The sequence below is a fragment of the Betta splendens genome, chromosome 13, assembly GCF_900634795.4.
Source record: "Betta splendens chromosome 13, fBetSpl5.4, whole genome shotgun sequence".
Lineage (NCBI taxonomy): Eukaryota > Metazoa > Chordata > Actinopteri > Anabantiformes > Osphronemidae > Betta > Betta splendens.
Genome location: NC_040893.2, coordinates 3,436,710 through 3,452,915, shown reverse-complemented (window position 1 = coordinate 3,452,915; position 16,206 = coordinate 3,436,710). Strand labels below are relative to the sequence as shown.

At 42.6% G+C, this 16,206-nt stretch overlaps 2 protein-coding genes and 1 long non-coding RNA gene across 7 annotated transcripts in view; 1 reads left to right on the top strand and 2 right to left on the bottom strand.

Moving 5' to 3' along the window:
- Positions 1 to 734, bottom strand: part of lyrm9 (LYR motif containing 9) — a 12,369-nt gene extending 11,635 nt beyond the window's left edge. For both annotated transcript variants that reach the window (XM_055513789.1, XM_029171601.3), the window contains exons 1-2: positions 600 to 734; positions 22 to 114 (exon numbers count right to left, since the gene is read on the bottom strand). In XM_055513789.1, the coding sequence (XP_055369764.1) occupies positions 22 to 114; positions 600 to 725 (219 nt within the window). In that variant the 5' untranslated portion in view covers positions 726 to 734. The remainder of the gene's footprint in view (positions 1 to 21; positions 115 to 599) is intronic.
- ift20 (intraflagellar transport 20 homolog (Chlamydomonas)) overlaps positions 1 to 15,205 on the top strand; it is a 30,324-nt gene extending 15,119 nt beyond the window's left edge. For 2 of the 4 annotated variants that reach the window (XM_055513787.1, XM_055513788.1), the window contains one exon: positions 10,148 to 15,205. In XM_055513787.1, coding sequence (XP_055369762.1) covers positions 10,148 to 10,223 — 76 coding nt within the window. In that variant the 3' untranslated portion in view covers positions 10,224 to 15,205. Of the gene's footprint in view, positions 771 to 2,608; positions 2,953 to 10,147 lie in introns of those variants that run through there. The other 2 variants (XM_029171599.3, XM_029171600.3) reach the window with 2 other exon arrangements.
- The window catches only part of LOC129604975 (uncharacterized), a 72,618-nt gene continuing 62,237 nt past the window's right edge, over positions 5,826 to 16,206 (bottom strand). The window contains exon 2 of the long non-coding RNA XR_008696391.1: positions 5,826 to 6,723. This is a non-coding gene — a long non-coding RNA (uncharacterized LOC129604975). The remainder of the gene's footprint in view (positions 6,724 to 16,206) is intronic.

Sequence of the window (16,206 nt, the reverse complement as noted above, 5' to 3'; positions counted from 1 at the left end):
AAATACGGCCTTCACACTTACTTTATCAAGAATCCAATCAGCATCTGCTATAGCTCTCTGGATTATTGATTTTATCCTTTGTGGGTCATCTTCATCTGAGTGACTGTTGTAACCCTGGAAACATTAATGCAACATTAGAGCACAGGGCTGAGAAGACACGTATAACCACCATACATCAACATTTAACAATGAACTACATTTGTAAAAAGTCCATAGAAACCGAAGCTGTCAAATAAATCAAAGTCTTGTCAGTATTAGACAAAGCAGGCTCCAGGTCACACCACTGTCAGACCATATACAGTACAAATGAGTTGAAGTTAAGGTTAGATTCATTAGTTGATTGGCAGCAGCTGTGTTTCCAGCTTCACTAGTGTAAGGATGTGCTATTTTTTTTTGTATTACTGTGATTTGACTAGATTTACTTTACGCTGGACCATCATTTAGAAAAAAGAAAACTTTAATGCTGTTATAAACGCTGTGTAGTCACAGATCAGCGTGTCCACGCTGCGACCGGTCCGCCACAACATTGACACTGCCAGATATAAAACACCTCACATCCATGGTACAAGTTTCAACAGATGTGCACAACAAAGGGTCACCTGTCTTATGGCATGTCGGTAATGATGCTGCATTGCTGCGGTCGGCAACCGTCTACAGCATCTCAGGAGATATCGATAAAGCTGCACTGGGGTCTGAATCAAATAAGCGCCAACTAAAGGAGACATTCCTTCCTCCTGGACAGCTAACAACTACCTGAGGGACAATACAAGGTACATGTTTGTCCACGTTAGTCAGTACTCATCATAACATCGTGCCTTTACACTCATATTCATACACAAAACACTGAAACAGAGATTAACATCAGTAAAGAGTTTATTGCGGCTACAGAAACGTGCAACAAGTCATATTTCATTTATTAAATCAATGTTATTGTGCTGGTCGATGGTTCTATTTTATCGGACAAAACACTAACAAGTAAATTTCAAATGTGTATTAACTATTGCTAACCCAGTAATTATTAGCCCGGGTGACGTTAGTAATGTGGGATAACATTAGCTGATGCTACTCTAAAACATAATGTAACTAGCGGCTAGCTGTAGATTCCACAGAACAGTAGGAGCAGGCTTACGTGTCCTTGACCTGTAGAGAAGACCGAAGTTAACAACTCATTTAACATCCGCCATCACCTTCTGCTTCTTCTTGAGTCAGGCGACCGTCATCAAACTTTAAGGTGCATTACCGCCACCTAGTGTGGAGCACACTACCACTTCTACTACTACTACTACTACTACTACTACTACTTTTGTTTCTTCTTCTTCCTCGTGGAGTTTTACAGCGGTGTGCATCCTTGATGTTGCACTACCGCCACCCATCCTCTCCTACAGCCCCCATATCCTCTTACCTAACCCAGTATCGTGTAAATAGTTCTCCTTTCTTCCCGAGCCTCTAGTTTTCAACAGAACCACACATCTGCTTCCCTCGTGGTCCTCACCCTTATTTCTCGTTCCCTCTTGTATATTTCACATTTCTGAATGACATGCTCTCTTTGACTAGCTTTACTTCACATTAAAGCTCTCCACCTCTCCACAGAACTAATACTGTGCTCAACTAATACTAACGTGCTGTTCAGGTACGTGTGACCAACCCTTAACCTATTTAAAACAAGATGTTCTACCGCCTTCACCACTTCAAATTTTAATTGTGCATTACCACCACCTACTGCAGTTCAAAACTAGCCTAGCTCTAACACCCTCTTTTCTAAAAAAAAATACATAAGTGAATAATTAATGATAATATTAATAGTAATAATACAGGTAAAATAATATGCCTCCATACCTTAGATTTACTCCAACTTTGTTTGAGTTTTTTGTTTGAAAAGACACCAGTACATGCGCTACTGTTTCCTCTGCTCCACACTTACAGTGTCCTTAATACCATTTTGTACAGTTTATTCCAGTGTAACCAAACCTCATCTTACTGATCAAATCAGCCCTACTATTTCCACTACACCCTACCAATACTCCCACTTTCCTTTGTATGTGGAGCACACTTCACCAATACAAAATACAATACAAAAATTAATAAATAAATATAATTTAAACTCAGCTTTTTAGTCCTGTTTCTCCCAAGAATGCAACTAACAAACTATAATTGCTTGTCTGACATCTTGTGCAAGTCCCCTATTGAATTTTGTGAAATGATCACAAAATGAAATTAGATTAGATTCAACTTTATGGTCATTACACCAGTACAGGGCAACGGAATATGCATTTTAGGTCTAACCAGAAGTGCTATAAGCAGTAAGTACGCTGTTACTATAATATATAATATATATGTACACAATATAAATATTGCTATTATTTACAAGTAGGTAGCGATATATATTGGTTAGATATGAATATGATTTACATATAAAGGTTCAAATCATATATATGCCATGGATATGTGCGTTTGCAGGTGCGTATGTACAGAGTTGTGCAGTGATTATGTGCAATATTAAAATAGTGCAGTGATTATGGAAATTAAAGAATGTAAGGATGTATAAGTGAGGCAAGGGAGTCAGTGGGGGGTGAGAAACTGGTTTTCATTCTGTTTATTTTTGTCCAAGGGAACTTAAAGAGCCTGCCTGAAGACAGGATGGAAAACAAGTGGGATGATAGGAGTCCTTTAGAATACTGCGTGCTCGACGCAGACAGCGTCTCTTTTGGATGTCCTCAATGGCTGGAAGTGGAGTCTGTTATGGGAAAAATTGTCTCATCCTTATTTCTATGTGTCTTCCTTATTTCTATGCATTTCTATGCAGTTATTATATGAGTTATGACTTATGTTCTGCAATTAATATCTTATGTTTTGTCTTACTGTATGCATTTGACATTTCACCTAGATTGTTCAATGGTTGTCTCTGCCTGATAGACTGTGGTGGAAATTTTCCATAAAGAAGCAGATGAGAGAGTTGGCTTTTGTGCGATTTATTGAAATAATAAAGAAAATAAAAATAATGGGGAAAGCAAATAAAAAGCATGGATGTTGATCGTGCACATCAACAAACCAAAAACCAGTTGGGGAGATCAGTGCACACACCACGAAGGTCTGATGCAAAGAGCCCACGATCCTCAAGTTGCTTCTGCCTTTTAACCTCTTTCTCTGGCTCTGGTGGAATGTCTCTCTGCAGCAATGGAATTGTTTGCGCCACCTTATCTCGCTGTGAGTGAGAATGTTTGCTTTCTCACTTCTGCATTGTCATGTCTTGTTATCCAAAGGAAGGAACACCGAGCTTCCATGACAAGATGCATTCGCTTTAACAGCCTTGGGTCTGGTGGGGAGTCAGATAGGATGGAGCCAGAGTCCGGGTGTAAAAGACAAACATATATCATAAATTATTAGTCAGTCAAATGGAGCATCAGATGTTTAGACTTAATGTACGTCAGGGCACAAGAGATTAGTTGTTTGTGTAAGAATGTTCAGTTCAGTATTGCACCTAACCAGCACATGACGAGTGTGTTGGATAAGAAATAGTACAAGGCAAAATTTTTCTATTACATTCCCCCCTTTTGATTACACATTAATCAAACACTAAAATAATAAAAATTTTCAAACATTGCATTTTGTAGTAACAGCCCTTACAAATGAAACAGTAAGTGTCAGGTTGTGATCAGCTGATCACAGAGACACTTGGGATTTGTTATCACCGCCAGGTTTCCTCCCAATGTCGTCTGAGTCACTGTCACTCCCGTGATGTGAAGAGTCTACACGTCGTCCAGCGTCGGCAACTCAAGGCTGCTCGTGTGTGTGTTTTCTCAGGATTGTGTGTGTAGATGTTGGTCTGATAGTGTGATTCACCGGCGCAGCTTCAGGCGGCGCTTGGCTCACACCTTTAGCTGAACGGTCAACGCAGCCTCGCCTCAGTGCGTGTGTGAGCACAGCGAGGGTCGTCCTTCTCAGTTCTTTTCTTTAGTGGTGAATTCTCCGTGAGATGTGGATGGAGGGTCGTCTGTTGGATCCGGGACCTTCCTGCAGTGGAGTTGGATCCAAGTCACTCTTTCTGCGATCTTTACAGCCGTGTGGGTCGTCAGAAGGACTTGGAAGGGACCTTGCCACCGTTTGGAGGTCCCAGTGCTTCCTGCGAAGCTCCTTAATGATCGCCCAGTGCCCTGGTGGATGTGGTTGTGTAATGGTCCTGTCGCCTGTTTTCACCTGTTGGGAAATCTGAATTATGGGGAAAGGGTTTGGGCGGCACAGCTGCCATCAGGCCCAAACCAGACTCCATGGCTACAGGTGGAACCATTCGTCAGCCAGAGTCTGCGTTCCTGTGAGGTACAAAATGTTTAAAGCACAGGGAGAGAGGAAGGAAAGGATAGAGAGAGTTGGAGAGAGGGAACAAGGATGAGGAGAGGAAACGAGGATCAGGAGAGGGAGGGGTTGTTGGGCAGCGACCTTCGCAGCAGCGTCTGCAGCTGCATGTCGGCAGAAACAAAGTCGTCAATGATGGTGTGAGCAGGACAGTTACAAACAACAATAGCTGTAGGCAGCAGGACAGCGTCCAGCAAAGCAGAACCTAATCATGATGTGAGATAGGTTTGCAATCAGACTTCAAAAGCTTCCTATGCTTCCACAGAGAACCTGTGGAGTCTGTGTAGATGGTAACAGACTCTCCTTCTGCTAGTTTACTAGCTTCAGTCAACGCGATCAACTCTGCAGCCTGAGCAGAGTAGTATCTTAGCAAAGCGCCAGACTTTAAGAAGACCTCTTGATAATAACGTTCAGCATGTTGAGCAAGGTGGTGTTGCATCTAAGCCATCGGGCTGTAGAAAGATGTAATCTATTCCAAAAGAATCAAAGTATGAGGACAAAAGAACAGAAGTCGTACAACCTGATTTCTCCACTGTTTGAGTGAAAGGTCGCGTAGGGTAAGATCAGGGAGACCCAAAGTAGGAGTGGACTGAAGAGCAAGCATGAGGTCGGTGAACGTTGTGCAACCTCAGACGTCCACGTGAGACAAGAAGTGGACGATGAAGACGTCTGCATCAGAACCCTGAGTGGGGCCTCAAACAGTAAAGTTAGGAACGAAAGTCCTACAATAAGAACAAAGACCTAGAAAAGATATCAGCTGTTTTTACGTGCACGATTTAGGCAGGTTTCAAATTGCTTCAACTCTGTTGGGTGAGATGGATTTGCCATCAGCTGTAATTACAATGACCCAGAAAAATGACCTTTGTCTGATCAAACTGTAATTTAGACAGGCTCTCTTTGTGGCCTGTAGCATCCAATGTTTCAGTAGCTTAGTGGTGTCTGCAGTAACGCCATCTATGGCTCCTTTAAGAGGCTGTTGTTTGAATTCATGGTCAGATTTAGTCGTGATGACCACTGGTTCACATCCTCTGATCAAACCTACATCATGTCTGTGTGTGAGCCACAGGGAAGCAGGGGCTTCCTGTAAGGCTGAGTGTTGGGTCAGAGCGTCCTCTGAAAAATAAAAATAAAAACAAAAGCATGTAGTGTGTCATTAGAATGTGGGGGTATCAAGTTCACTGTTTGCTGCACATAACGGGCAGAATAAAAAAAGTTTTCTAAAAGTATGCAAAGTAGGTGAATACGTCACATGGGGTCGGAAGTCGTTCACCAGTCTCCACCCCGTTGACATCTGTTCACGAAAGGACCCACGTCCTGCATCTGTCTCCATCATGTTTTCACAGAGGGACATGTGGAACTGTAAAATAAACATCAAAAATCTTTTTGTTCGTTAGTAGAGTCATTATTATTACTTCTCTCTAATAGTCGTCTTCCCTTTAATGGTCATTGATAGTCTGTTTCAGTCAGTCTCAGTCTTCCTATAGTCTGTTTTGTTTTTCTACAGTCTGTTTTGTTTTCCTATAGTCTTCTAGTCTGGCCAGACAAACCTATATTGTGCACAAATCTTTTTAGAAACATGGAGGATTTTATTACTGAATTTGTTGCAAGTTAAAATAGTTTGAACCCATCAGACTGTAAAGTCATGCAGCAGTTGTCATTTAGCTGTTTGTTATAATTTGAAAATCACTCTGGGATTTTTTTTTGAGCAAAAAGCGATTCTTCATTGCGAGCAGATAAGCATGAACATGAATTTGAGCGTGTATCAGCTGTAAGCGTGTTTCTTCATTGCGTGTATGAATGTGTGTGTGTGTTTGCGGTACCGTCTTCTACGGCACGTGAAAAGGAACCGTCACCTTCCTCCTTCCCCAACCATCAGTCTGATGTGAGCGCCAGTGGGTGAAGCCTTTTAATGGGACAGTTGTTCCTCGATGACAGACCTTTCCTGGATCCTCAGATGCAGCTCTATTGGGCCGATCACGTCTGAAGCCTCTCCTGTTGTTTGAACCAGTGTCTGTGTCAGAGCACGTCTTCTCTGCTGTTGCTCTGTCCTTGTTTTCCTTTGCTGATTGTCATAAGCAGGTGTCTGTCAGACACACATGCTTGTATGACGGCCTCTGAAGCTTCAGACACAGTCTTTTCAAGCGGGTGCAGGGCTTGTAGTAGCTGGTTCATCTGATGAGCCCAGAACGTGATGGCTGCAGACGTTGTGTGAGTCGGTGAGGCCTCCATGCTGTGGTCTGTGTCCTCCAGCTGCTGTGGTGTCAGAGCTTCCACCCTGTTCTGGTTGTTGGTCAGGCGCTTCTTCTCCTTCTGTTCTTCTGCTGATGGTGGGAAAGGAGTCCAGATCCGGATTTACCCTCATCGCGCTCAGTTCTGCATTAGGACAAAGAGCAGAAACAATGGGAGCATTTGCTCTTGACATGATATGTGTGTGTGTGTGGTATGTGTGTGTGTGTGTGGCAGAGTGCAAACAATTCTTCCCCAGAGTTGTTATCTCCTTTTTTTCTGTTACTCTCATCTCTCTTTTGTTTCTTTTAGGGGTTTAGTTTTGATAGTTTTGCTTTTTCAAATCTCATCTTTTGTATCTAACTTTTCTTTTAAAGGTGCATATGTCTTTTACACTAAGTGATTCTCCTTTTGAACCCATAACCAGTTTCCCACTCATGGAAACATGAAACGCACTAATAACCATATTTACTTTTTAATTTTGTAATGCTGCAGTCTGGTGGTGGAGACTTAGATCGCCCCGAACCCATCTTTCAGAGTCCCGGCGGTTTTCTGCCTTAGACTTTTTTGTGTTCCGGCCGGAACCTTTTTTCGAAATTTCTCTTCCACGGACGTCTCCGTAGAAAGAGAACCGCTCAGATCAGCGACAGGGTTCTCGGAAGTGGTCCCTCACCGTCAGGCCCCTCTAAGACCCGGGTCCCTCGTATCTCAAAAACACTTCCCCCTGCAAACGCGCTCCGTATTTCAGAAGCCGTCTTTTATTTCCTTGTCCACACCCTTTGGACTGCGCTCAGATCTGCACACTGGTCTGTATCCTCAGTACAGACAAAATAAGCCCGTTCCACGAGCCAACCCTTAGCAACCACCGTCTCAGCCACCAGGGCAGACTTTGACCTAATTAGTTTTTTACCCGAATATTAAATTTAAAATTATAATTTTTTCCTAATATTATATTTTGGATGTCTTCAGCCAAATAGTCGTTTTAGAAATATTATCATCTCTAGTCCTAGTTATATTTTCTTTTGTCGTTGTTTTAGTCTAGTAGGGGATGCTTTAGAATTAATTGTTATTTGCCTTATTTTCCCTAAACCAAATGATCAGAGCCAAGTAAATCCGAATACCTGAAACCAATTTCAAACCCGTTTTCTTTTTTTTTTTTCTTCGATAAGTCGCAACAAAACGGAATCTCTCTCACCGGGCCGAGTAGAGGTTGGATTTTGAGTTCGTTGGATCTCGTCAGAGGCGATCCAGACGGGTGAGCAGTCCTCCCACTCAGAACAGCTGTAAAGGTTCGGAGGCTGAGCGACCCTAGTCCTCAGGACTATCGTCCCTGGTTACACCGTCCAGACGACCTGCAGCGGGATCCTGTTCGTAGACGCCAATTTCTGTGGTGGAAATTTTCCATAAAGAAGCAGATGAGAGAGTTGTCCTTTTGTGCGATTTATTGAAATAATAAAGAAAATAAAAATAATGGGGAAAGCAAATAAAAAGCATGGATGTTGATCGTGCACATCAACAAACCAAAAACCAGCTGGGGAGATCAGTGCACACACCACGAAGGTGTGATGCAAAGAGCCCACGATCCTCAAGTTGCTTCTGCCTTTTAACCCCTTTCTCTGGCTCTGGTGGAATGTCTCTCTGCAGCAATGGAATTGTTTGCGCCACCTTATCTCGCTGTGAGTGAGAATGTTTGCTTTCTCACTTCTGCATTGTCATGTCTTGTTATCCAAAGGAAGGAACACCAAGCTTCCATGACAAGATGCATTCGCTTTAACAGCCTTGGGTCTGGTGGGGAGTCAGATAGGATGGAGCCAGAGTCCGGGTGTAAAAGACAAACATATATCATAAATTATTAGTCAGTCAAATGGAGCATCAGATGTTTAGACTTAATGTACGTCAGGGCACAAGAGATTAGTTGTTTGTGTAAGAATGTTCAGTTCAGTATTGCACCTAACCAGCACATGACGAGTGTGTTGGATAAGAAATAGTACAAGGCAAAATTTTTCTATTACATAGACTCTCAACTCTAGCTCACAAACCCAAGGTCGGGGAGTTGTGTCTCTGTCTGTTGAGACTTGGTGCTCCTTTCTCACAGATAGTTGGACGTCAGCGATGCAGGTGTGAGAATGTAAATATCTTCACACACACTGCGACAGGGAGGAGATGGTGCATGTAATTTGATTGGGTTAGAAAGACAGTCCACCCTAGTCGGACAGAGGAGCTAAAAGGCAGAAGCAGCTTGAGGATCGTGGGCTCTTTGCATCACACCTTTCGTGGTGTGTGCACTGATCTCCCCAGCTGGTTTTTGGTTTGTTGATGTGCACGATCAACATCCATGCTTTTTATTTGCTTTCCCCATTATTTTTATTTTCTTTATTATTTCAATAAATCGCACAAAAGGACAACTCTCTCTCATCTAATTCTTTATGGAAAATTTCCACCACAGAAATTGGCGTTTTCGGCAGGATCCCGCTGCAGGTCGTCTGGACGGTGTGACCAGGGACGATAGTCCTGAGGACTAGGGTCGCTCAGCCTCCAAACCTCTACAGACATTCAGAGCTGGGAGGACTGCTCACCCGTCTGGATCGCCTCTGACGAGATCCACGAACTCAGATTCAAACTCAAATCCTAATTTGTCACGGCTTGGTGAGAGAGATTCCTTTGATTGGAACTTTTATTTTTAATTTAGCTGAAACATTTCAATTGGTTGAAAATAAAAAAGAAAAGGAAAAGAAATCTTCTATTTGGTTGAAACACTAAATTTGATTAGGAAAATTAATTAGATCGAGAAAAAAAAAATCCCAATGATACACGTTCTTAATTAGGTCAAAGTCTGCTCTGGGTGGTGAGACGTCTGTTGCTAAGGGTTGGCTCGTGGAACCGAGCTTCCGTCTGTACTGAGGATACAGACATGTTTTTTTGATCTGTGCTTGGTCCACATGTGGGGGACTGAGTATAAAAGACGGCTTCTGAAAGAGGGAGCGCATTCGCAGAGTGAAGTATTTTCAAGATACGAGGGACCCGGGCCTAGAGGGGCCTAACGTTGAGGAAATACTTCGTGAAAGGCTCTGTCGCCAGATCAGGTTGGTTCCCTTTTTACGGAGACGTCCGATAAAAAGGCATTTTGGGAAGGTTCCGGCCGGAACACACAAAAAATCTAAGGCAGGAAACCGCCGGACTCTGAAAGACGGGTTCGGGGCAATTTGAGTCTTCACCACCAGACAGCAACCGTACAAAACTAAACGTAATTAAAGGTAATTAAAAGTAAAAATTAAATATGGTTATTAGTGCGTTTCATGTTTCCATGAGTGGGAAACTGGTTATGGGTTCAAAAGGAGAATCGCTTAGTGTAAAAGACATATGCACCTTAAAAGAAAAATTAGATACAAAAGAAAAGATTCTAAAAAGCAAAACTATCAAAACTACACCCCTAAAAGAAACAAAAGAGAGATGAGAGTAACAGAAAAAAAAGAAGATAACAACACTGGGGAAGAATTGTTTGCACTCTGCCACACACATATCATGTCAAGATCAAATGCTCCCATTGTTTCTGCTCTCTATTCTAATGCAGAACTGAGCGCGATGAGGGTAAATCCGGACTCCTTTCCCACCATCAGCAGAAGAACCGAAGGAGAAGAAGCGCCTGACCAATGACCAGAACAGGGTGGAAGCTCTGACACCACAGCAGCTGGAGGACACAGACCACAGCATGGACGCCTCACAGACTCCCACAACGTCTTCAGCCAGCTACTACAAGCGTGTGTGTCTGACGCAGACACCTGCTTATGACAATCAGCAAAGGAAAACAAGGACAGAGCAACAGCAGAGAAGACGTGCTCTGACACAGACACTGGTTCAAACAATAGGAGAGGCTTCAGACGTGATCGGCCCAAAAGAGCTGCACGTGAGGATCCAGGAAAGGTCTGTCATCGAGGAACAACTGTCCCATTGAAAGGCTTCACCTACTGGCGCTCACATCAGACTGATGGTTGGGGAAGGAGGAAGGTGACGGTTCCTTTTCACGTGACGTACAAGACGGTACCGCAAACACACACACAAACATTTCCACGCACACAATGAAGAAACACGCTTAAAATGATGACAAACAGCTAAATGACAACTGCTGCATGACTTTACAGTCTGATGGGTTCAAACTATTTTAACTTGCAACAAATTCAGTAATAAAATCCTTCATGTTTCTAAAAATACTTGTGGACTTGTGCACAATATAGGTTTGTCTGGCCAGACTGTAGAAAAACAAAACAGACTGTAGAAAAAACAAAGAAACAGACTATAGGAAGACTGAGACTGACTGAAACAGACTATTAATGACTATTAAAGGGAAGACGACTATTAGAGAAAAGTAATAATAATTACTGTACGTACCAGACTATTAAAGAAAAATTTACTCTTTCACTGTCTTGTGCAACATCTGCAGCAAGACACCTTAACATTCATTTTTGCTTTCAAACTTATGGCCAGTTAAATTTTTAGGAAGAGATCTCATGTAAATTAGGTAATTGATTGATTTCCACTCCAGACGGAGTGCAGGTTACATCTACAGACATTCTAAATAATCCCTCTTTTGTTGGTGTTAACTTCAGCTCAGCTGTGCTCTTATCGGTGGCTGCTGAGGGGGGGGGGGCTGTAACTGAGGCCCTCACACAGGCTGCATCACAGCTTGTTTATGATTTCACACACACTCAAACTGACCGCAACTTCCCTCTTTTGGGATGAACACAGGTCTGCGCTTGCGATTTCTTTTACTAACGAACAAAAAGATTTTTGATGTTTATTCTACAGTTCCACATGTCCCTCTGTGAAAACATGATGGAGACAGATGCAGGACGTGGGTCCTTTCGTGAACAGATGTCAACGGGGTGGAGACTGGTGAACGACTTCTGACCCCATGTGACGTATTTACCCACATTACAGGCTTTTGTTTTTATTTTTATTTTTCAGAGGACGCTCTGACCCAACACTCAGCCTTACAGGAAGCCCTGCTTCCCTGTGGCTCACACACATATGATGTAGGTTTGATCAGAGGATGTGAACCAGTGGTCATCACGACTAAATCTGACCATGAATTCAAACAACAGCCTCTTGAAAGAAGCCATAGATGGCGTTACTGCAGACACCACTAAGATACTGAAACATTGGATGCTACAGGCCACAAAGAGAGCCTGTCTAAATTACAGTTTGTTCAGACAAAGGTTATTTTTCTGGGTCATTGTAAATACAGCTGATGGCAAATCCGTCTCACCCAACTGAGTTGAAGCAATTTGAAACCTGCCTAAACCGTGCACGTATAAACAGCTGATGTCTTTTCTAGGTCTTTGTTCTTATTGTAGAAACTTTGTTCCAACTTTTACTGTCTTTGAGGCCCCACTCAGGGTTCTGATGCAGACGTCTTCATCGTCCACTTCTTGTCTCACGTGGACGTCTGAGGCTGAACAACGTTCACTGACCTCATGCTTGCTCTTCATTCGGCTCCTACTTTGGGTCTTCCTGATCTGACCCTACGCGACCTTTCACTCAAACAGTGGATGAGAAATCAGGTTGTACGACTTCTGTTCTTTTGTCCTTATACTGTTTTTGATTCTTTTGGAATAGATCACATCTTTCTACAGCCCGATGGCTTAGATGCAACACCACCTTGCTCAACATGCTGAACGTTACTATCAAGATGCCGTCTGGTGCTTTGCTAAGACACTACTCTGCTCAGGCTGCAGAGTTGATCGCGTTGACTGAAGCTAGTAAACTAGCAGAAGGAAAGTCTGTTACCATCTACACAGACTCTACAGATGCTCTGTGGAAGCATAGGAAGCTTTTGAAGTCTGATTGCAAACCTATCTCACATCATGATTAGGTTACTGCTTTGCTGGACGCTGTCCTGCCACCTACAGCTAATGCTGTTTTTACATCATCAGTGACGACTTTGTTTGTGCCGACATGCAGCTGTAGACGCTGCTGCGAAGGTCGCTGCCCAACAACCCCTCCCTCTCCTGATCCTTGTTCCCTCTCATCGTTTCCTCTCCTCATCCTCGTTTCCTCTCCAATTCTCTCTACCTCTCCTTCTCTCTCTCCCTGTGCTTTAAACATTTTCTACCTCACAGGAACGCAGACTCTGGCTGACGAATGGTTCCACCTGTAGCCACTGAGTCTGGTTTGGGCCTGATGACAAGCCGTGCCGCCCAAACACCTTTTCCCCATAATTCAGATTTCCCAACAGGTAAAAGCAGGCGACAGGACCATTTCACCATCCAACCAGGGGACTGGGCGATCGTTAAGGAGTTCAGGAGGAAGCACTGGGACTCCAAACAGTGGCGAGGCCCCTTCCAGGTCCTTCTGACGACCAACACGACTGTAAAGATCACAGAAAGAGCGACTTGGATCCACTCCATCCAGGAAGGTCCCAGATCCAACAGACGACCCTACATCTACATCCCACGAAGAAAACCACCACTGACATAAAGAACTGAGAAGGACGACCCTCGCTGTGCTCACACACGCACTGAGGCGAGGCTGCGTTGACCGTTCAGCTAAAGGTGTGAGCCAAGCGCCGCCTGAAGCTGCACCGGGGAATCACACTATCAGACCATACATCTACACACACGCTCCTGAGAAAACACACACACGAGCAGCCTTGAGTTGCCGACGCTGGACGACGTGTAGACTCTTCACATCACGGGAGTGACAGTGACTCAGACGACATTGGGAGGAAACCTGGCGGTGATAACGAATCCCAAGTGTCTCTGTGATCAGCTGATCACAACCTGAAGAACCTCAACGAACTGTCAATACTTCAACATACAGGTTGGAAACAATCTAACGCTGCTGTTCAACAGGAAGAAGCAGATTGTTACGAGACATCACATGTAACCTTGTTGTGTTAGACTTCATTTTATGTTACTCTGATTATTGCCTTTATCGTATGATGTTTCCTTGTAACTTTACACAACAACAACACTGAGTTTAAATATCCTAAAGTTGATTTGGTGTTTAATTTGCTCACAATCACTTTATTCACTGCTACAAAAAAATTTTTATCCTTCATCTACAGATGAAAGACAACACAAGCGGAAATATGCATCATCATTCTGGTTAAATCCCTGATTCTCTTATTCGCTCTAGACGCAAATGTACAATTAAAGATCCGAAAGCACAAAATCTATCTTAAGATTATATGAAACAGAACCCCACCGGAAACCTATGGCTATCATAGATTAATTGTCTTTATTACATTACAATTGAATGGCCGTAGACATGTTGTTAGCAGAGAAAAGAGGCCTTTGTGTTATGTTTGGAGAGGCATGTTGTACTTACATCCTGAATAACACTGATTCTAATGGTATTGTGGCGAAGGCGCTCCACGGCCTTCAGAATCTCAGCTAACTCTGGTATAGATTCCTCCTCTTAGAATTGGCTAGACGAAATGTCTGGAAAATGGAAAATCTTTTCTCATGTCCACAGCTGTTTCCTTTATAATTGAGATGGCTGTGATTCTCTTGTTTGGTTTTTGCGTTATCCCACTGGTTAGAGGTCTCATCATGCGTGCGACCCCAGCAACACTCTCGTATCAAATGACACAATGCACTACGTTCAAAAACCCCAACTCTAATTCACGTAATGACTTTGACAATGGTCTTAGGCTATCTGACCACATAATATAATCTGATACAAATATGATTATGAGCTTATTTTCTTCACATGCCAATACAGAGGTTATTCTTGTATAACTACCCACAAAAACAGCTCCCAACCTTTTGTCCCTAAATTACTTGCATTTTATATGGAGGTGTATTTTGAATCTTGATGAGTTAATAGCCTTATAGTTTCATTTGCAAGGATATTTTATTATTACAGAATGTGATGTTGACAATTTTTTTTCTTTTATGGTTTGATTATTGTGTAATCAAAAGGGGGGAGTGTTATGGGAAAAATTGTCTCTTCCTTATTTCTATGTGTCTTCCTTATTTCTATGCATTTCTATGCAGTTATTATACGAGTTATGACTTATGTCCTGCAATTAATATCTTATGTTTTGTCTTACTGTATGCATTTGACATTTCACCTACATTGTTCAATGGTTGTCTCTGCCTGATAGACTCTCAACTCTAGCTCCCAAACCCAAGGTCGGGGAGTTGTGTCTCTGTCTGTTGAGACTTGGTGCTCCTTTCTCACAGATAGTTGGACGTCAGCGATGCAGGTGTGAGAATGTAAATATCTTCACACACACTGCGACAGGGAGGAGATGGTGCATGTAATTTGATTGAGTTAGAAAGACAGTCCACCCTAGTCGGACAGAGGAGCTAAAAGGCAGAAGCAGCTTGAAGATCGTGGGCTCTTTGCATCACACCTTCGTGGTGTGTGCACTGATCTCCCCAGCTGGTTTTTGGTTTGTTGATGTGCACTATCAACATCCATGCTTTTTATTTGCTTTCCCCATTATTTTTATTTTCTTTATTATTTCAATTAATCGCACAAAAGGACAACTCTCTCTCATCTACTTCTTTATGGAAAATTTCCACCACAAGTCCCTTTGATGTGTTAGGCAGTTTTTATCATTGTTGCTGATAAGACTGATCACTGTGGTGTTTTCTGTATCAATAAATCCCCTAAACACGAATCTACGCATGTTTCTTTCGTACAACCCAATTAACATATAATTGAGCGCAGGTTATTGAGTAGCAGAGTCCTCTCGTGACAACTCCTCTCGTGATAACTCTATATAAATATGTTAATTCATTTAAATGCAGTCTGCATTTGCGCAGTACGCTGAGTGGGACCGTGTGTGCAAGTGTCAATACTGCAGGATCTGAACAGTAGTGGAGATAAAAAAAAGTGATCTGACCACCAGTTTACCACTAAAGTATGGGGTGCCGAATGTAAAAGGAGCCCCTATAACTATGTTTTCTCACATTTAGTTAAATGTGCAAAAGTCTAATGTAAATGTTACATTGCACAGATTATTATGCACAGATTATTTGTACGTTAATGAAATAAAAAAAGTTTTTTGTTGAGTTATGTTCATCCTGTGATGTGCTTTTATAGCAATGTGTCCAGCTGATGGGTTCGATCACATTAGGCAAACCGGCTCTCTATGCAAACTGCGCTTTAATGTTGCCCCGATCAACTGGATTATATTGGAACTTGATGCCCTGCTGACATAGAGATGATTGCGTCCCACAGAGCTGGCATGGCTCACCTCAGGGTCCACTGGTCTGCAGCTCCTTCTGGATGCCCCCGGCTGGGACCCTAGTGTGGTCAGCAGCTGAATGTGGCTGGCTGATACTTGCTGTATCACGCTCCAACAACATATGCCTCCAACTGACTAACTGAATGTAAAAGAGGGCTATTGAATATATTTTTGCACCATTTTGCTCATATTGTTTTATCATCTTATCTAATTGCAGACGCATGTCTGTATTCATGTATACATTTGTGAATTGGCAATTCAATATGCAATATTGTCATTAAATTTGAAAATGTATTATGCATTTGGCAATTCAACATGCAATAAATACAAACTTAACAAATAGCCATTTGAATAAAGACTACAAAGACTGCGAAGTGCTCTGCTTTTAACCACTACCTAAGATCTTGCCAAAACAGGGCAGATTGCCCTCC